The sequence below is a fragment of the Mobula birostris genome, chromosome 9 (genome assembly GCF_030028105.1).
Source record: "Mobula birostris isolate sMobBir1 chromosome 9, sMobBir1.hap1, whole genome shotgun sequence".
NCBI classification, from domain to species: domain Eukaryota; kingdom Metazoa; phylum Chordata; class Chondrichthyes; order Myliobatiformes; family Myliobatidae; genus Mobula; species Mobula birostris.
This window is the reverse complement of record NC_092378.1, coordinates 133914108-133934837: the sequence shown is the minus strand read 5'-3', so window position 1 is coordinate 133934837 and position 20730 is coordinate 133914108. Positions and strand designations below refer to the sequence as shown.

The 20730-nt window shown below is 40.2% G+C and overlaps 1 protein-coding gene across 5 annotated transcripts in view; it reads right to left on the bottom strand.

The window, feature by feature from the left end:
* The window catches only part of tdrd5 (tudor domain containing 5), a 69942-nt gene that overhangs the window by 18765 nt on the left and 30447 nt on the right, over window positions 1-20730 (bottom strand). For 4 of the 5 annotated variants that reach the window (XM_072268880.1, XM_072268882.1, XM_072268883.1 and 1 more), the window contains exons 7-14: window positions 19765-19918; window positions 19217-19338; window positions 16292-16494; window positions 13148-13360; window positions 12038-12104; window positions 7198-7398; window positions 6456-6611; window positions 1262-1406 (exon numbers count right to left, since the gene is read on the bottom strand). In XM_072268880.1, the coding sequence (XP_072124981.1) occupies window positions 1262-1406; window positions 6456-6611; window positions 7198-7398; window positions 12038-12104; window positions 13148-13360; window positions 16292-16494; window positions 19217-19338; window positions 19765-19918 (1261 nt within the window). Of the gene's footprint in view, window positions 1-1261; window positions 1407-6455; window positions 6612-7197; window positions 7399-12037; window positions 12105-13147; window positions 13361-16291; window positions 16495-19216; window positions 19339-19764; window positions 19919-20730 lie in introns of those variants that run through there. The other variant, XM_072268884.1, reaches the window with a different exon arrangement.

Sequence of the window (20730 nt, the reverse complement as noted above, 5' to 3'; positions counted from 1 at the left end):
TAAATTAAGAAAAAACTCTTTGTATTTATAACTTTTCTTTACAGTCAGTTGTCCAATATACACCCATTTGAGGAGGCCATTGTTTGCCAGTGTGCATCTGTGAATGTGACCATCTAAATTCTAATCTTAACCTTCAAGTGATGTTTATGTTCTGGTCAGAATCAGAAGCAGGTTTGTTGTCACTGTCCTATATAACGTGAAATTTGTTTTGCAGCAGCAGTACAGTGAAAAGTCAAATTACTATAAATTACTAATTGAATAAATAGCACCAATAAAAGGAATAATCAGGTTCATGGATCATCCAGAAATCTAATGACAGAGAGGAAGCTGTTTTTGAATTGTTGAGTGTGGGTCTTCAGGCTCTGCACCCCTTCCCTGATGGTACAGTAGTAACAAGAAGAGGGTATGTCCTGGATAGTGAGGATCCTTAGTGATGGATGCTGTCTTTTTAAGGCAATGCCTCTTGAAAATGCCTTCAATCGCAAAGAGGGCTGTTCCCATGATGGAGCTGGCTGAGTCTACAACCCTCGACAGAGTTGTGCATTACAGGCTCCATATCAGGCTGTGATGCAACTACCTGGTAGTTAAAATGCTCTCCAATGTACATCTGTAGAAATTTGAAAGTCTCTTGTGACATACCAAACCTCCTCAAACTCCTAACAAAGTAGGACTGCTGGTATGCTTTCTTAGTGGTTGCGTCAATGACTGATCCTCCGAGCTGTTGACACCCAACAGCGAGAAACTTAAAGCTGCTCACCTTTTCCACTATTGACCCTCAATGAGGACAGGTGCATGTTATCCCAACTTCCCTTCCTGAAGTCCACAATCAATTTCCTGGTCTTACTGATGTTGTGCAAGTTTGTTGTTGCAACGTCACTCTAGCAAGCCAATCTACCTCACTCCTGTACGTCTCCTCAACATGTAGTGCTATCTGCAAATGTACAACTTCAATGATATTCCAGCTGTGCTTAGCCATAAATGTAGAGAGTAGAGCAGTGGGCTAAGCACAGCTCCTTGAGGTGTACCTGTATTGACTGGCAGCAAGGAACAATTCATTAATGAACATGCAATAATATGCTGCTATTAACTTGGCTCTCTTGTGTTATTTGGTTCAGTATTAACAGCTCATTCAAGTCACTGATTATGAAAACAGTTTTTTTAAAGAATTAAAAAATTAATTCCTGTATAACCTTCATGTGTACAATTCAAAAAATGTTAGCCTTTCCATCCATCATTTTCAAAAGTACACTGTTACACTCACCAGGCTGGGCAATTGGAACATCAGCACTGGATTGCTCTGGTCTGGAGTCAATTATTGAGAAGTAGACATCATCTTGTGACTTTACCCCTGCCTCAGAATTTTGGAGACAATCCGCACTGTTCAATGACTCAGAACAGAGGTCTTGCTGCAATTACACACAGAGTAAACGGAAGGAAAACACAGAACCAATCTTGTTAAAAGAAAGTGGCGACAAACTAAAATACACTAACTTTAACCAATGTTTCTTGCAATTTTAATGTATCTCATTTTAGGTTCATGGTTGCTCTAATACAGATTAGATGATTGGGAGTTTGAAGTTTGAGAAAGATAGTTATTATGTTCCAGCATTTCCTGCAGAGTTAAAGTGGTAGAAGGAGCAGCAATACTGACAGAAGAGTAGGTGGTCAATGAGATTGTTAAATCTGGAAACACTATCTGACCCAGTGATCAAGGGTCATTCCCAGTGACAAACATTATTTTATGTTAAATGGCAGGTTTTCCATTAATTACTTGTAAAACCATAGAAGGCACGTGATGTATCTTGAGGCAGACAAGTCTATCCTTAACTCAGAAAGAGATAATACCGATTCTAATTATTCAGAAAAGGTCACAGAGACAGCTGCTAACAGTTTCTAGTTATTAATGTTCTACTGAACAACACTGAGAAAACCTACTCGTGTTTTCTTTTTTCCTTTTTATCTAATTAATAGCTGAAAGTCCATTGCATTCAGTTTCTTCACTTGATCCTATGCAGATGCTGTCAAAGATTTGGGAAAATCTTTAACTGTAATAATGGAACAAACTGGATGTGTGGTAAATTTGGTAAATCAAATACAAGCTGCTGCTATTGTGTGGTAACCGGAATCTCCGGAGCTCAAGGCCCTGAAATCCTCGGCTTTGCGTGTTTCAGCGGCCGGGGAGAGGTCGAAGGTGCTTGGCACAGGATGGCGCTCGGGAGGCTGTATCGGAGAGGCTGGTCGGAAGCTCAAAGTTTTCGGACGGATGGACTCAGTGTTGGCTGTGGTCAGCTGCTTCCAAGGCATCGGCAAGTTGACGGTGCCTGGAGGTTTATGGCAGGGAGTTTCTCCCTTTTGCCGCCTGCTATCGGGGACTCGGGAGTCGATCGACTCGGGACTGAGACTTTTTTTTTACTGTGCCCATGGTCTGTTCTTCATCAAATTATGGTATTGCTTTGCACTGCTGTAACTATATGTTATAATTATGTGGTTCTGTCAGTGTTAGTCTTTGGTCTGTCCTGTTTTCTGTGATATCACCCTGGAGAAACATTGTATCATTTCTTAATGCATGTATGCATTTCTAAATGACAATAAAAGAGGACTGAGTGTTCTCATAATCTAATCTAAACAAGCAATTCCAAACCTTATAAAAAATTAAAATATCGTTTTCCCCCTTGCAGGAGTTACATTGGAGTGCATTTGGTTGCTTCAAGTAGCATTTCAATATTTACTAATTTTACTTTGGAATGGCTAATTTGACAAAATATAGACTCAATGTTTTCAGGTTAGAGTGCAGGCTTGATACAATATTACCATAAAAAGCCATTTGCGACAAAGGTCATGTAGCCACGTCAACTGTTTATTCTTTTGCCCCTCTTAAACCACAAGTGTGCAAACCCCCACTTTCTCCACCAGCTGAAGTTATTTCTTCCCATCATCATTCCTGCTGAGAACAAATTTGAGTTTAGAGCAAATCCTAGTCTTCTACAAACAATAATTTTTCTCCATTCTATAAGAAAATCAATTTCAAGATGACAAAGAGCTACTTCTCTTGCAGCTTTCTACCAAAAGCAAATCTGCACCCTGTACAAATATTCAACCTCTGCTGGCAACTGCACTTCTCTTTCCATCTGGAGGAGGAGTTGGCTCCTGATTGTGCAGTTTCTCACTACTGTGGTCAATATAATGATACTCAACTTTTTATTATCCATCTCTTCTCCACTATTTTCCATCATCTCATTCAACCTTCCACTGCAATACAAGCACCCTTCACATAATCCTCTCCTCCTGTTTTATCAAACATATCCAATCCTCTAAGATCAAAATCTTTTATCTGCCTATCTTTCTTCCTCATATCACAGATATCTTTCAGTAGGTTCTGTTGTTCCAGTGTAATCTGATCTGGAACAGGATTTGGACCAGCTGGAAAAATGGTAGATGGAAATTAATGCAAACAAGTGTGAAGTGTTGCACTTTGGGAGGGCCAGCCAGGGTAGGTCTTACACAGTGAGTGGTAGGGCACTGAGGAGGAGTGCAGTAGAATAGAGGGATCTGGGAATACAGATCCATAATTCTTTGAAAGTGGCATCACAGGTAGAGAGGGTCATATAGAAAGCTTTTGGCACATTGGCTTTCAAAAATCAAAGTACTGAGTACAGGAGATGAGATGTTATGTTGAAGTTGTGTTAAGACGTTGGAGAGGCCTGGTTTGGAGTATTGTGAACAAGAGAAAATCTGCAGATGCTGGAAATCCAAGCAACACACATGCAATGCCAGAGGAATCAGCAGGCCAGGGAGCACCTATGGAAAGGAGTAAACAGTCAACGTTTCGGGCCGAGACCTTTCGTCAGGACTGGAGAAAAAAAAAGATGAGGAGTCAGAATAAGAAAGTAGAGGGAAGGAAGGAAGAAACACAAGGTGGTAGGTGAAGCCAGATGGAGGGAGGGGTGAAGTAAGGAGCTGAGAAGTTGATTGGTGAAAGAGATACAGGGCTGGAGAAGGGGAAATGTGATAAAAGAGGATAGAAGGCCATGGAAGAAAGAGAAGGGAGATGAGCACCAGAGGGAGGTGATGGACTGGTAAGGAGATAAGGTGAGGGGTGGAATGGGAATGGTGAAGGGGGCATTACCAGAAGTTTGAGAAATTGATGTTCATGCCATTATTGGAGGCTACCCAGATGGAATATAAGGTGTTGCTCCTCCAACCTGAGTGTGGTCTCACTGCAACAGTAGAAGAGGCCATGGACTGATATGCCGGAATAGGAATGGGAAGTGGAATTAAAATGGGAAGCCACTGGAAGATCCTGCTTTTTCTGGTGGATAGAGCACAGGTACTTGGCAAAGGAGTCTCCAAATCTACATCAGGTCTCACTGATATACAGGAGGCCACACCGGGAGCACTTGATACAGTAGATGACCCCAACAGACTCACAGGTGAAGTTTTGTCTCACCTGGAAGGACTGTTTGGGGCCCTGAATGGTAGTGAGGGAGAGGGTGTGGGGGTGTAGGGGCAGCATAGAAAAAGCTGGAGAGTGACATTAGTGTAGGCTTGGAAAATAGACAGTTCCATGTAGTCAACAAAAAGGCAGGCATAGCTGGGATCCATGCAAGTGCTCATGGCTACACCTTTTGTTTGAAGGAACTGAGAGAAGCCGAAGGAAAAATTATTCAGAGTGAGCAGTACGTGGAACAGTCCAAGTTCCAAGCCTATACTGGTATCACTTCACAACTTTTCCTACGCTACATCGAAGACTGCATTGATGTTGCTTCCTGCACCCATGTGGAGCTCGTTGACTTCTCAACTTTGCCTCCAACTTCCACCCTGCGCTGAAATTTACGTGGCCCATTTCCTGCACCTCCCTCTCCTTTCTCGATCTCACTGTCTCTATCTCTGGAGACAACTTATCTACTGATGTCTATTATAAAGCCACTGACTCTCACATCTACCTGGCCTGTACCTCTTCCCACCTTGTTACTTGTAAAAATGCTATCCCCTTCTCTCAATTCCTCCAACTCCGCCATATCTCCTCTCAGGACGAGGCTTTTCATTCTAGAATGAAGGCGATGCCCTCCTTCTTCAAAGAAAGGGTCTTCCCTTCCTCCAACATCAACACTGCCCTCAACCACATTTCTTCCATTGCACGCATGTCTGCCTTCGCCCATCCTCCTGCCTCCCTACCAAAGATAAGGTTCCCCTTGTCCTCACCTACCACCCCACCAGCCTCCACATCGAGCACATAATTCTCCGTAACTTCTGCCATCTCCAATGGGATCCCCTGACCAAGGTTATCTTTCCCTCCCTCCAAATTTCTGCTTTCCATGAGGATCACTCCCTCAGTGACTCCCTTGTCCATTTGTCCCTCCCCACTGATCTTCCTCTTGGCATTTATCCTTGCAAGTGGAACAAATGCTACACCTGCCCAGAACCTCCTCCCTCACTACCATTCAGGGCCCCAAACAGTCCTTTCTGGTGAGATGAAACTTCACCTGTGAGTCTATTGGGGTCATCTACTGTACCCGGTGCGGTCTCCTGTATGTCAGTGAGAATTGATGTAGATTGGGAGACCGCTTTTCCGAGAACCTACACTCCATCCGCCAGAAATAGTAGGATCTCCCAGTGGCCACCCATTTTAATTCCACTTCCCATTCCCATTCTGACATGTCACTCCATGGCCTCCTCTACTGTCGCGATCATGACCTGATGGCATAAACGTTGATTTCTCCAACTTCTGGTAATGTCCTCCACTCCCTCTCCTTTACTATTCCCCATTCTCATTTCCCTCTCTCACCTTATCTGCCTATCACCACTCTCTGGTGCTCCTCCCCCTTTTCTTCCTTCCATGGCCTTTTGTCCTCTCCTATCAGATTCCCCCGTCTCCAGCCCTGTATCTCTTTCACGAATTGACTTCCTAGCTCTTTACTTCACTCCTCCTCCCTCCTGGTTTCACCTGTCACCCATGTTTCTTCCTCCGACCCCCCCCCTCCACCGATACAGGTATACAAAATTATGAAGGGTGTAGATAGGGTAAATGCAGCAGACTTTTTCCACTGTGGTTGGGTGAGGCTACAACTAGATGTCAGGGTTAAGGGTGAAAGTGAAATGCTTAACAAGAATATGAGGGGGCACTTCGTCACTCAGAGGATGGTGAGAACATGGAATGACCTGCCTGCGCAAGTGGTGGACGAGGAGTCAATTTCAACATTTGAGAGAAATTTGGATAGGTACATGGGTGAGGGGGATATGGAAGGCCATGGTCTGGGTGCAGGTCAATGGGACTAGGCAGATTAATAGTTCAGTACAGACTAGAAGGGTGAAGGGGCCTGTTTCTGTACTATAGTGCCCTATGACTCTATGATCTGCTTAACCTGAATGTGTGGTCCGAGTGCACCTATGTAATTTTAGGTTATTTTAAAACACAAATAGATCATTACATAGAGTACATAAATAAATAATTTCACCTGCATATTCTTCCCATTTATTGAGGTGTCTAAATTTTTGGGGTATTCTTCTGCTGGGGAGGATCTAGACTTGCTTTCAAGTGAAATTGTCGTAGGCTCCATTTTTGATGGCATATTTTTCAAATACTTTGTAACTGGATTAAATCGCCCAAATCCCTAAAAAAAAAGCAGAAAGAAACTATAACCAAAAGACAAAAAATAATTTGTTGTTACTGGAGCTGCATCAAAAGACTTTTTTTAAAAAACTTTGTGCATAATCAATTTGAGAGATAAATTTCTCTTTTTTCATTCATTTTAAAGTCAACACCAGTATATTTTACGGTAGCAACACAAAATGCCGGAGGAACTGAACAGATTAGGCAACATCTATGGAGAAGAATAAACAGTTGACATTTCAGGCCGAGAGTCTTCATCAGTCCCGACAAATGGTCTTAGCCAGAGAGTCAACTATTTATTCCTCTCCATAGACGTTGGTCTAACCTGGTAAATTCATCCAGCATTTTGTGTGGGTTGTTCCGGATTTTATAGCATCTGCAGAATTTCTTACGTTTCTGTCTTTCATGGTGATCTTCAAAATCCATTAAAAAAAATTATGTTGAGCAAATACAGCATATGAAACCTAGAATATTGAGTCAGAAGAAACTCCTAAAACGATGGGAATACAAGTGGCATTTAGAACTATGTGTTTTTAAGAAAATATATTATCTTACTAAGTTATTTATAGATAAGTTATAGACTATACCTCATTCGTGTTGTTTGTAAGGCAGGGTTCAGCATGACCAGTTTTCTTAAGAACATCATTAATATAAATATCTTCATCCGTGGAGGTATCACAAAGGAATAGGTGCAGTACGTCATTAATGTAACCATATATCAAGGCCACTAATGGTTGTTTTCCACAAAATTTCAGGAACTGATTTTTAGCAGCTGTGCTCCAATCATCCTATCAAAGGAAAATTAACTCTATTAAAGTATGAATCTGGAGAGGCAACATGTCTAATAGCACTAATTTCCAGTGCAAAATATTGAAATTCATTAAAATGAGGTTATATTTTAGATTAGATTCAACTTTATTGTCATTGTGCCGAGTAGAGATACAAAGCCAATGAAATGCAGTTAGCATCTAACCAGGAATGCAAAGAACAGTGTTATTTACAAAGTAACTGCAAATAAAAAGTAAGTGCTACAGCACTGTCTGTCTGTCTAGGTACCACATCCGATGCAGACTTCGGTGACCATGGTTTTCCATATAGATCTATCCTTTGTTTTTTGGATGACTTCCATTTCCTTGATGTGTAGCCACCTGGCTATGCTTTTCATGTACATAAGCCAAGGTCTTCTTCCAGGTTTACTCCCCTCAATCTTTCCAGAGAGTATGAGTTTTTCTAGTTCATTTTTCCACATGATGTGTCCTAGGAATCTGAGTTGTCTTTCTCTTATTGTTGGTATGAGTGATCGAACTGCTTGGGCTCTTCTGAGAATTTCTTCATTTGATGTGTGTGTGGTCCATGAAATTTTTAACATTCTCCTGTAGAACCATAATTCAGCTGCTTCTAGTCTCTTTTCTATTGCTGGAGAAATGGTCCAGCATTCACTTCCATAAGTCAGGATAGAATAAATGTAGCACTGCAGTATTCTGTTTTTAGTGTACGTGCTCATCTGTCTGTCTGTTAATATGGTCTTCATTTTTTGGAAAGCTTCTTTCGCCATTCTATTCTGTATTTGATATCTGTGTCGCACCTGGAAGTTATTAGGCTGCCAAGATATTTGATTTTGCTGACTTGTTTGATGTTTGTATTTCTGATCTTGATCACACATTGTGGGATGTTTGTCTTTCTGGAGATGACCATGCTTTCTGTATTCTTGGTGTTGATTGAGAGGCCTCTGCGATTACTTTCTGCTGCCATTATAGTGAGTAGTTCTTGAAGTTTTGTTTCTGAGTCAGCCATTAGTACGATGTCATCAGCATATCTGATGTTATTTATATTATGGCCTCCAATTGTGAATCCTTTGATGTCTTTGATACTTCTCAAGATATTTTCACTACACAGGTTGAATAAGTCTGGAGAAAAGACACAACCTTGCCTGACTCCTCTCATGATATTCACATATTCACACACTTCTCCTTCTATTCTGATGGATGCTGTCTGGTCCCAGTATAAGTTTCTTAAGAAACGTATATCTTTCCCATCTATGTCAAGATCTTGAAGCATTTCCAGAAGATCTTGCTGTCTGACAGTGTCAAAAGCTTTTGTATACTCAATAAAACATAGGTAGATGTCTTTTTGTACCTGGATGGCTCATTCACAGATCATCCGTAGCATGAAAATTGCATTTCTGGTTCCAGTGTTATCCACAAAGCTGCACTGTTCTCTACTGATTTCTGGTTTGATACAGCGTTTTGCTCTCATCATGATTACTCTGAGAATAATTTTTGCCACGTGGCTCATCAGGCTTATTGTACAATGTAACTCATATTCTGTTGCTCCCTCTTTCTTTGGAAGTGTGATGAACATTGATTTACTTAAATCATCAGGTATCTCCCCATGATCATAGATTTCATTTGCTATTTCTGTTATTTTTTCTATTCCAAAATCTTCTAAGGCCAGTATCATTTCAACAGTGATGTTGACTGGACCTGTTGCTCTGTTATGTTTTGTTTTATTTACGGCTGCTCGAATTTCTGATTTTAGAATGCTAGGTCCTTCAAGATTCTTTTATATATTCTGTCCATCTGTTCAGGATTTCCTCTTGGTTCATAATTAAGCTGCTATCTTTTGCCTTGATGCATCCACTTGCTGAGCAAGGTAATTTCCCTGTTAGTTCTTTAATCTTATTGTGCATCAACTTTGTTTCAGGGTTATGGGTTTGTAGCATTTTGCTACAGCACACAAATATAAAAGTACTGAGACAGTACAATATGGGTGCAATACTGCTACGCGCTGTGATGTGAGGTTCAGCAGAGTCACAGCCTCAGGGAAGAAGCTCTTCCTGTGCCTGCTGGTGCAGGAGCAGAGGCTCCTGTAGCGCCTACCGGATGGGAGGAGAGTAGAAAGTCCATGGTTAGTGTGAGATGCATCCTTGATAATGCTTTTCGCCCTGCCCAGGCAGCGTTTATGGTAGATGTTCACAATGGTGGGCAATTGGGTGCTGATAATCCGCTGGGCAGTTTTCACCACATGCTGGAGTGCTTTGCAGTCCGATACGGGACAATTACCATACCACACTGAGATGCAGTTGGTGAGTATGCTCTCAATGATACTGCGGTAAAAGTCCGTTTGTAACCTGGGTCAGAGGTGAGCTTTCTTGGTGCTCCACAGGAAATAAAGGCACTGTTGCACCTTTTTGATCAGGATGGAGGAGTTCAGGGACCAGGTGAGATCCTCGGAAATGTGGACACCAAGGAATTTGAAACTTGATACACATTCCACTACAGCTCCGTTGATGTAGATGGAGACGTGAGTGTGGCTCCTAGCATGCCTGAAGTCCACAATAATCTCCTTGCTCTTGGTGTTAAGGGCAAGGTTGTTGTTGGCACACCACGCGGCCAGGTGGTGGACCTCATCCCTGTAGGCGTTCTCGTCATCCCCTCTGACCAGGCCAACCACCGTGATGTCATCTGTGAACTTGATTATGGAGTTAGAACCACATACAGGAACGCAGTCATAGGTGAAAAGGGAGTTCAGAAGGGGGCTCAGCACACAGCCTTGAGGCACACCAGTGTTCAGGGTGAGAGTGGAGGAGGAGAGGTTGTCTAACTGAACTGACTGGGGCCTGTTAGTCAGAAAGTCCAAGGTCCAATTGCAGAGGGATGAGCTGATACCAAGCTGGCAAAGTTTGGCAATCAGCTTGTAGGGGATCACAGTATTGAATGCTGAACTAAAGTCAATGACCAGCATTCTGATTTAAGAGTTAGGGCTGTCCAGGTGGGTCACGGCAGAGTGAAGTGCCATGGAGGTGGCGTCCTCTGTTGACCTGTTGGTGTGATAGGCAGATTGATGGAGGTCCAGGGTAGTGAGCAGACAGGACTTCAGATGTGATAGAACCAGTCTCTCAAACCACACTGCAATGATGGGGGTGAGTGCAACTGGGCGGAAGTCATTCAGGCCCGTGGCAGTGGAATGCTTTGGCACTGGCATGATGGTGGCAATCTTGAAGCTTGTGGGGACAACTGCCTGGGCCAGGGGCAGATAGAAAATGTCCGTGATTTGCTCAATTAATGACAACATTGTATTTATTTATTGCTTCCAATGTACTAAATGTCTCCTGCATTTAATTGAGATGATACCAAATGAAAATTTTAAAGTTCAACACTATGTCACAATAACTGACATCGGACAAATGATGAAAGGCTTCATCGAAGAAGCATAATCAAAAATCTTCTTAAAGTACAACAGAAAGGTGAAAAGATGAAGGGAAGGAATGCTAGAGCATGCAACGAGTCAACAACAGAGGAGGATCCAATAGTGGAGAATTTAATTAGAGGAATGAAAAACACTCAGATGGCATATTGGGACTGGAAATTGTTGAAGAGATGAGTAATGCAGGAAATCAAAGATTATGACAGGTCAGACTGTGGATGGACTTAAAATTAATCAGAGTGGAAACAACACCTACAAGCATAATGAGTAAGTTAATCTTGAATCAAGCTGCAGGCGCAATGTTTTGGACAACAACATCTTAGTAGAAATTAGGCAGCCAGACAGTCAAATATCTGAATAGTCTGAGATTAAAAAAAACAAGCATTCATCAGTAGACAAGGTAAGGCAGAGAAAGTATCAGTGTTACAGAGGGGGGAAAAACAGATTTACTGATGGAGGAGATGTGGTCAGAAACCCTGCTCTGTACACATTTTTATTAAAAATTACTATAGCCATATTCATTATGTATTTTATCATACTACAATTTCACCAGCCAGCATCGATTCAACATAAGTGCTTTCTAAGTAGCTATGTTTTGGTATTTAACTGTAACTAACAGAATAACTATTATGCAAAAATAAATGAAAAAATAACTTTACAATGACATCATGTTACATTTGAGTTACTTTGTAGAACAGTATCCCACCTTCTAAACCTTCTTTGCTTGAATCAGAATCAGAATCAGGTTTATTATTACCGGCACTGGACAATGTCTACATAATGTACTGGTTGGGCACAGGAGTACATTCAGCCAGAGACTCATTCCACCGAGATGCAACACAGAGCGTCATAGGAAGTCATTCCTGCCTGTGGCAATCAAACTTTACAACTCCTCCCTTGGAGGGTCAGACACCCTGAGCCAATAGGCTGGTCCTGGACTTACTTCCTGGCATAATTTACATATTACTATTTAAATATTTATGGTTTTATTACTATTTAATTATTTATGGTGCAACTGTAATGAAAACCAATTTCCCCCGGGACCAATAAAGTATGACTATGACTATGGCATGTGACGTGAAAATTGTTAACAACAGGAATGAAAGCTATTGAGTGAGTTATTAAGTCACTCAATAACCTATTTGGACTTAACAAATGCAGTGCATATCAATTTAAAAATAAAGACAGAATTGATACAGCTTCTGTTCTTTGCTGTCCTACCTCAACTGGTTGCAGCCACATTAGGGTTGATGGAACTCCTTGGGCAGGAAGCTTTGAATAACAATGTCTAAGAAAGATATAATGCAACATTACAATTGGGAATAGAAAGGTTCTGTTAATTTTTAAAAGTGTACTTGTAAAGTACAGAGGCATGAGAAAGTCATGAGACTGCAAAAGCATGAGGAAGGAGCTTGCCAAAGTTGACTGGAAGGAGACATTAGCAGGGATGACAATAGAGCAGCAATGACTGGGGTTTCTACCGATAATCTGGAAGACACAGGATCGGTTCATCGAAAGAAGTAGTATTCTAAAGGGAGGATGTAAGAACTGTGACTGTCAAGCAAAGTCAAAGCCAAAAGAGCATAAGGGATTGCATACAATACAGCAACAAAATATTGGAAAGCTAGGGGATTTGGAAGAGTTTAAAAAAACAACAGAAAGAACAAGATGAGAGAAAGTATATTTAAAGCAGAGGTTGATAAGTTCCTGATTAGTAAAGGTGTCAAAGGTTACGGGGAGAGCAGGAAAATGGGGTTGAGGGGAAAATAAATCAGTCCTGATCAAATGGCTGAGCAGACTTGATGAGCTGAATAGCTTAATTCTGCTACTATATATATTATGGTCTTATTCCCAGAAGAAAGAAAAGCAGATCGGTAAGTATTGTATGTGTACATATCTACACCATTAACTGATTACAAATGGGAGGTGATTCAATTTATATATAATATAAAGGTTATATGCCTGAAGTCCAAATAAAAAAGCTGCATACAGTATTACAACATACAATTCACCTATTAAGCCCTAAAGCTTGTTTCATACAGTTGTTTACATTTTTTCCTCACTTTTTGAATGTTAGCATTCACTGAAACCATAATGTACACAACATTAGGTTGAACTTGATTGGACAATTACATCCAGTGTATAATTTATTCCTTCAATATCAAAAATTCAGTGATTGGAAAGAGGTTTATTTAAATATGCAATGCTCTTCTTAAAAGGTGGAAAGAATTCTACAAGTATCCAAATGAAGACAATCTAAAGTACTGTAAATGGAACCAGTCAGATCAAATCAGTAGCACAGAGGTAACTCATGTAAAAGAGGAATCTTACTTGAGGAATCTCAGTCTGGATCTCTCCACAAGAGAAATATCACCAAAGTCTACATAGAACACTTCCACCCGTTTTTCATCCAGCACCTGATGGATAATAATACGGTACCACCATAGATCATCACTATTCCGCACACAACAGAGTTGCCCTGGCTGAATAAATGAATCTGGCATCACATAGCGTTCAGAGACCTCCTCATAGGAATAGCATCGTCTGAAAAATAAACAAAATTTCACCAAATGGAATGACGCTTATTCTGCAGTTTTGCCTGCAGCATATGGTCATCTGTTGCTTGTAAGGGATTATTCAGGCCTTGTTACACAAATTTTAAAAAGCATTAAAGAATTGAATCCATTCTGCAATGGGTAGATCCAGTTAATCCCCCCCAAGTACTATATTTGGTGGGTAACAAAGGAATCAGAAGCAGGTTTAGCATATGTCATGAAATTGTTAACTTTACGACAGTGGTACAATACATGATAAATAAATATAAAGAAAAATCTGAATTACAGTAAATATGTGTCCATTAAATAGGAAAGGAAAGGTACGTCGCACCCGGAGTTTCTCCGTTTAGCAGATGATTTGCCTCCATGCCTCCCTGACGTAGTGGGGAACCGCGTATGAAGCAAGTTACAGCAGTGGTTTGCCATTGCCTTCTGCCGGGTGAGTTTCCAAAGAGATCACCAGCTTGTAACCCAGCACGGATGGAAAGCGTGCAGGGGAGCCGGCTGAATTCGAACTCGGGGCCTTTCGTCCCGAAGTCTGACGCTGATGCCACTATGCCACCATAGTTAACTTAAAATATGTGTTGCAAAAAAAAGTGAGGTAGTGTTCATGGGTTCAATATCCATTCAGAAATCGAATGGCAGAATGAATTGCTTAGAAACCTCTGAATTATTAGCAAAGAAACACTTTAATTTATTCAGCCATCTTCTGCCACAAAGGCATGAATTAGGAAACCTAACTGGCAATCACATTTATCATCCACTTTTCCTATGAAATATCAGTGTTCAAAATTCCAAGTGATATCATTGAATTATCATCTCATTTCATCTACGTTAACCCATTAATCAAATTTCTTTTTCAGAATACTCGGACACATCCTGGTTTTGGTTTTAAACAGGCTATTTCCCATATCAAACTATCCAAAGTCAAAATAAAACTTATTATCAAAGTACATATTTGTTACCATTTACTAACTTGAGTTTTATTTTCTTGCAAAGATTTGCAGCTGAATAAATACAACAGAATTTATGAAAAACTACACATAAACAAAGACTGACAAACAACCAATATGCAAAAGACAAATTATGCAAATTTAAAAAATACTGTGAATTTGAGTTATAAAAAGTCCTTGTCTGCAAGTTGAGTTGTAGTGAGTGAAGTTATCTACAGTGGTTCAGGAGCCTGATGCTTGTAGGGTAATTAACTGTTCCTGAACTTGATAAGGGACCTAAGTGTTGTGTACCCCTGTAAAGCATATTTTTGCATATGTGAACCAGTTTAATTTTACATTTGAATTCAGAAAGCTAATGATTAACTTTTTCCAAAATGAAAATTAGAGTTTTTATTTTAGATTCAAATCTAATTATGAAACACTTGTTACATTTAAATGTACTACTCAGTTTTAAATGTACTACTCATTTTTAGAAAGACGAAGATACAGTTGAAGTCAGAAGTTTACATACACAGGTTGAAGTCATTAAAACTCAATTGTTTAACCACTCCACAGATTTCATATTAGCAAACCATAGTTTTGGCAAGACATTGAGGACATCTACTTTGTGCATGACACAAGTAATTTTTCCAACAATTGTTTACAGATTATTTCACTTTTAATTGACTATATTACAATTCCAGTGGGTCAGAAGTTAACAAACAAAATCAAAAGAAATCAGCCAAGACCTCAGGAAAAAAAAAATTGTGGACCTCCACAAGTCTGGTTCATCCTTGGGAGCAAGTTCCAAATGCCTGAAGGTACCACTTTCATCTGTATAAACAATAGTACGCAAGTATAAACACCATGGGACCATGCAGCCGTCATACCGCTCAGGAAGGAGACGCATTTTGTCTCCTAGAGATGAACGTACTTTGGTGCCAAAAGTGCAAATCAATCCCAGAACAACAGCAAAGGACCCTGTGAAGATGCTGGAGGAAATAGGTAGACAAGTATCTATATCCACAGTAAAACGAGCCCTATATCCACATAACCTGAAAGGCTGCTCAGCAAGGAAGAAGCCACTGCTCCAAAACCGCCATAAAAAAGCCAGACTACAGTTTGCAAGTGCACATGGGGACAAAAATCTTACTTTTTGGAGAAATGTCCTCTGGTCTGATGAAACAAAAATTGAACTGTTTGGCCATAATGACCCTCGTTATGTTTGGCGGAAAAAGGGTGAGGCTTGCAAGCCGAAGGACACCATCCCAACTGTGAAGCATGGGGGTGGCAGCATCATGCTGTGCAGGTGCTTTGCTGCAGCAGGGACTGGTACACTTCACAAAATAGATGGCATCATGAGGAAGGAAAATTATGTGGATATATTGAAGCAACATCTCAAGACATCAGCTCGGTCGCAAATGGGTCTTCCAAATGGACAACAACCTCAAGCATACCTCCAAAGTCGTGCAAAAATTGCTTAAGGACAACAAAGTCAAAGGTTTTGGAATGGGTATCACAAAGCCCTGACCTCAATCCGACAGAAAATTTGTGGGCAGAACTGAAAAAGCGTGTGCGAGCAAGGAGGCCTACAAACCTGACTCAGTTACACCAGTTCTGTCTGGAGGAATGGAACAAAATTCCAACAACCTGTTGTGAGAAGTTTGTGGAAGGCTACCCAAAACGTTTGACCCAAGTTAAACAACTTAAAGGCAATGCTACCAAATACTAACAAAGTGTATGTAAACTTCTAACCCACTGGGAATTTGATGAAAGAAATAAAAGCTGAAATAAATCATTCTCTCTACTATTATTCTGACATTTCACATTCTTAAAATAAAGTAGTGATCCTAACTGACCTAAGACAGGGAATATTTTCTAGGATTAAATGTCAGGAATTGTGAAAAACTGAGTTTAAATGTATTTGGCTAAGGTGTATATAAACTTCTGACTTCAACTGTAGATATGAAACAATTAAAAAATTTAACCTCATCTCAATCATCAGATCTTCGAGCATCACAGAGGTCAATTTTCCATAGAAACGGATATAAAATTGACTGGGTGAAGTTACACATTCTACAAACACACATGCGAAGGAGTTTTCTTCCAACTCCGGTAGCTTGTAGAGAATTCCATCTTGTACAGCATCTGGTGGAATTTCAGATTCTGATGAACAATAATTCTCTGTGAGCTGTAGAAAGGATAACATATTAAGACAGATGCATTACCTTGTTAATAAAAACATAGCCTTCTGTATTTTTCCTTATAAATATTGTCAGAATTAAATGTCATCTCTATACTTGTTATTACTCTAATTACCTATTCTGATAATAGATTCCTCAGATAGTACAGGAATACATGTCCCAATTTACCTTTCCATCAAGCAATTAAATATTTCCAAAGTTTTTCAGACAGTAGAACCTTGCATGCTCTATAGCCACTGAGCTCTCTGATTTGGTGTTCGACATTTTACACTACTTATCCAAAGCTACTGATTGTGTGCCAAAGCTTCCTAGGCAACAAAGGTTTGACGTTGAGAAACTATATTTCCCAAGAATTACTGGATCTGGAATTGAAATTACCAAAACTATCAATTTATTTAGAGTACAAAGAATAAACTCAATAATTCTACCATATCCCAAAAACTGGAGTGAGAAATATATCAGAAGTACAGACGATTGATAAACACAAGAGATGCTGTAAACGCCAGAAATCCTGAGTAACACACACAAAATGCTGGAGGAACTCAGCAGGTTAGGCAGCATCTAGTGAAAGAAATAAACAGTCAACGTTTCTGGCCAAGACCCTTCATCAGGACTGGAAATGAAGGGGGAAAGAAAGCAGAATATGGTGGTGGGGAGGAGGGAAGGAATACAAGCTGAATGGAGATCGGATTCCGATCTTTAAGCTGTTGGGTCAAAAAACATCAATAACATTCTGATTGGTCTATATCTAAGTGATCAACCAAACAACTTGCACTAAGTGAAACAAATTTTCATCAAGCTTTACAAACCTGTTAGTTGGGTACATTTAACAAGCTGAAATAGTTTAAGTACGTAGTTCAGCAAGGAAATGTTTTTGGCACGTAATTTTCTATGCAAAGGTGCCCAGAGAATGGTGTTAAGATCCAAAGTAGTTAAGTGCATAACTATAACTTCCAAAAATCCTGTTCTTTTGCTATTGTCAATTGATCACTCTGTGCAAATGCAACAATATTCCTAATAATTCACATCTTATTTGCAGAACTCTGTCCTGGTTTTGTGTAATTGTTCATACTCACCATTCAGTTCATAGTAATCAGACTTTCTGATACTCCCATCACCTGCAGCTGGAGCATATCAGTACCTTCAAGAAATATTGAACCATTCTTGACCCATTTGTGCCGAACTTGCGAGAAATTAAGTTAACATTAGCAGAATAAGGATAGTTTTATAGGAAGGATACCGACTGAAGCACCACATGTTGAAACAACACTACAAATGTGATTACCAAAGAATACTGAAAGAACTCAGCAGCTCAGGCAACATCAATGGAGAGGAATAAACAGTTGACCTTTTGGACTAAGACCCTTCATCAGATTTTGAAAGGAAGGGGGGAAATGCCAGAATACGGTGGGGGGGGGGGGAGAGGGGAAGTAATACAAGCTAAAAAGTGCATGTCTGGGCGTGCACATGGTCAGAGAGTCAGACGGCAGCAGAGATCATTCTGGCATCTTCCCCCTTTCTTTCCAGTCTTGATGAAGGCTCTTGGCCCAAAACCTAGCTTATTCCTCACCAGAGCTGCTGCCTGACCTGCTGAGTTCCTCCAGAATTTTGTGTGCATCTGCAGAATCTTACATTTAACCAAAGAATATACAAGTTTCAGTATACATTCTTGATGTTCTCATCCCAGAATGAAATCCACGCTATTCCATGGAGATAGTTAATCTTGGCTGGTATGATGACGAATGTCAGCCAAGCACTGCCTGAACCATAATCTCAAAACTACAGTTTAACTTTCATCAAAAACTTCACAGCATTGATATGGTTGACCATTAACTTGGAGTCTCCAACTACTCTCTTGCAGGAAAGTTACTTCATATCTCAAAACAGTGCCCAAGGATTACAGAGAGACCATATCCACAAGAAGTTCCAATGTCAGAATTGATGCTTCATCAGACATTGTTACAGGCTGAAGAAGGGTCTCAGCCCCGAAATGTTGACTGTTTATTCTTTTCCACTGATGCTACCTGACCTGCTGAGTATCTTCAGCATCTTGTGTGTGTTGCTATAGACTTGTAGCTGAAAAGTCAAGCTCCACACTCTCAGCAATCGCTGCCAAACTTCTTCATGGGAGTCATGATAAGACCAAAAGATATAGGAACAGAAGTAGGCCATTCAGCCCATCAAGTCTGCTCCGCCGTTCAATCATGGCTGATCCAATTCTTCCAGTCATCCCAAATCCCCTGACTTCTTCCCATACCCTTTGATGCCCTGGCTAATCAAGAACAAATCAATCACTTGTGATAAGAAGAGTATTTCTGACAATGGAAATGGTGTACAAAATATGTCAAAAGGAATTTAAAGAAAATCTTTGTGGCAGTGAGCTACCAGTTACTCGCACTTCCTGAGCTCACACTTTAGTAAAACTCTCTTCCACCCCTCACCAGATCTGCCACAATCAGTCGTATACCCTTCAACCACTGAGACCACATTGTCACATCCAGATAATGTTGAACACATTGATTACAAAGATATAATTAGAGCAGCAAGAAATTTGAACATTATTTTCCACACCAAAAAAGAAAGGAAAAAGGAATTAATTTCAGGTCCTATTTCCATATTGCAAGAGAAAGGAAATTTTAGGTATTGAAGTAGTGACAGAACATGAGGGATTGAGAAATAGCATTAAAATTGGAAAGGTTTTAACTTTACCATTTCTAAGCTAATTGTTTTTATACCACTGTTCTTTTGAGGCTCCATATTTTCTTCAAGGTGCTTCTTCCAACCTCCATGCGTCAATGCACTGGTTTTATTAAACTGTGATTTCTGTAGGTCTAGAGAAAAAGTTAAAAATGCCTGTGTATAAGTGAATTTCAGAGAAAATTAGGAAACACTAATTTTCCAAAGCATATTATTACATAAAATAATTCAATCCCACCTGGAGTACTATAAGCATATGATAGTGCATGCTTCTTAACATTAAAAGATGAAGGAAAACTAAAATGATACTTTGACTTCTGGAGAAATTCTACCCATCAGGTCTGTTTATAACAGCATTTTAAAGTAACTGACATTGCTAAGGTTTCAAGGGACATTGATAAACATTGATGGAGATTTACCGAAAAATGTCATTTTGATTTTAGATTAAAACAGAGGTGGGCATATAAACATTAAAATAAAATGACTGACTTTAGGAATCCTAGGGGCATTTGCAGAATTTACTTCTTCTCAAAGCTAAATACTGAGCAATTAGCCTTTACGTTGAAGAACACTGGAGTGCCTGATGTCAAAGACTAGCCAGTCCTGATTTATGGAGTCACGTTCCACATAGAAGATGTCATTTAAGGCGCCAACAAGTTCAGTCACACTGTAGAAGCCCAATTCTTTTAAGGGAAGGTCCACTCCAAAAATATTCTGAAAGTAAAGAACAATATTTTTCAGATTGAAATATTCATTACATAATGCAACTGTTAAATCTGCTGTCTTTGGCATTTCTTTCCACTCAACAGATTATTCTAATTCAGCTTTCCATGGCTTATTCAGAACTGGAATATTCCCATGAAAAATTTGGTTGATGCGTACTTGCTGGTGGCACTTCTGGATTAAAAGTCTGACTGTAATTTGACCATTAGTAGAAGTTTTTCTCCTGGTTTAATCCTGTCAGAAATAAATTAAGTTCTACAAAATGAAATGAGGACAAACTTCTATAAGATGCTGAGGCAAGTTCATTGGGTACCATTTAAAATAAAACTGGAAAACACTTTAATGATGGCACTTTAAGATGGCGGGAGGAAAGAGAGCAGTGCACCTGTGCGTGCGCAGTCCTCCGGTGAAAAATGATATCGTATCTGTTAAATAGGGGCCGTGGACAATTCTGATTTGATGGAGAGGGACGTGAAAGCACAGAGGAACACCTGGAGAAATTTCTGAAACACTCGTTCGCTGTTGTCGTTACTGCAAGGTCAGGAATCTTTCGGAGGGTAGGCCTCAAAATCCCTGGCTTTGCCTGCTGTTGACGACCGAGGTTGAGGTTGAATCGTTCGGACAGAGATGGCGCTCAGTACTCGGTGTCGGAGAGCTGATCAGAGCTCAAAGTTTTCGGATGACTCAGAGTTGGACCGTGGTCGGCATCGCAGGGAGAGTTCTTCCTTCTCCCGTCTGCGTGAGATGTGGGACATTTGAGAGACTTTGAACTTTTATGGTACTCATGGACTTCTTCATCAAGT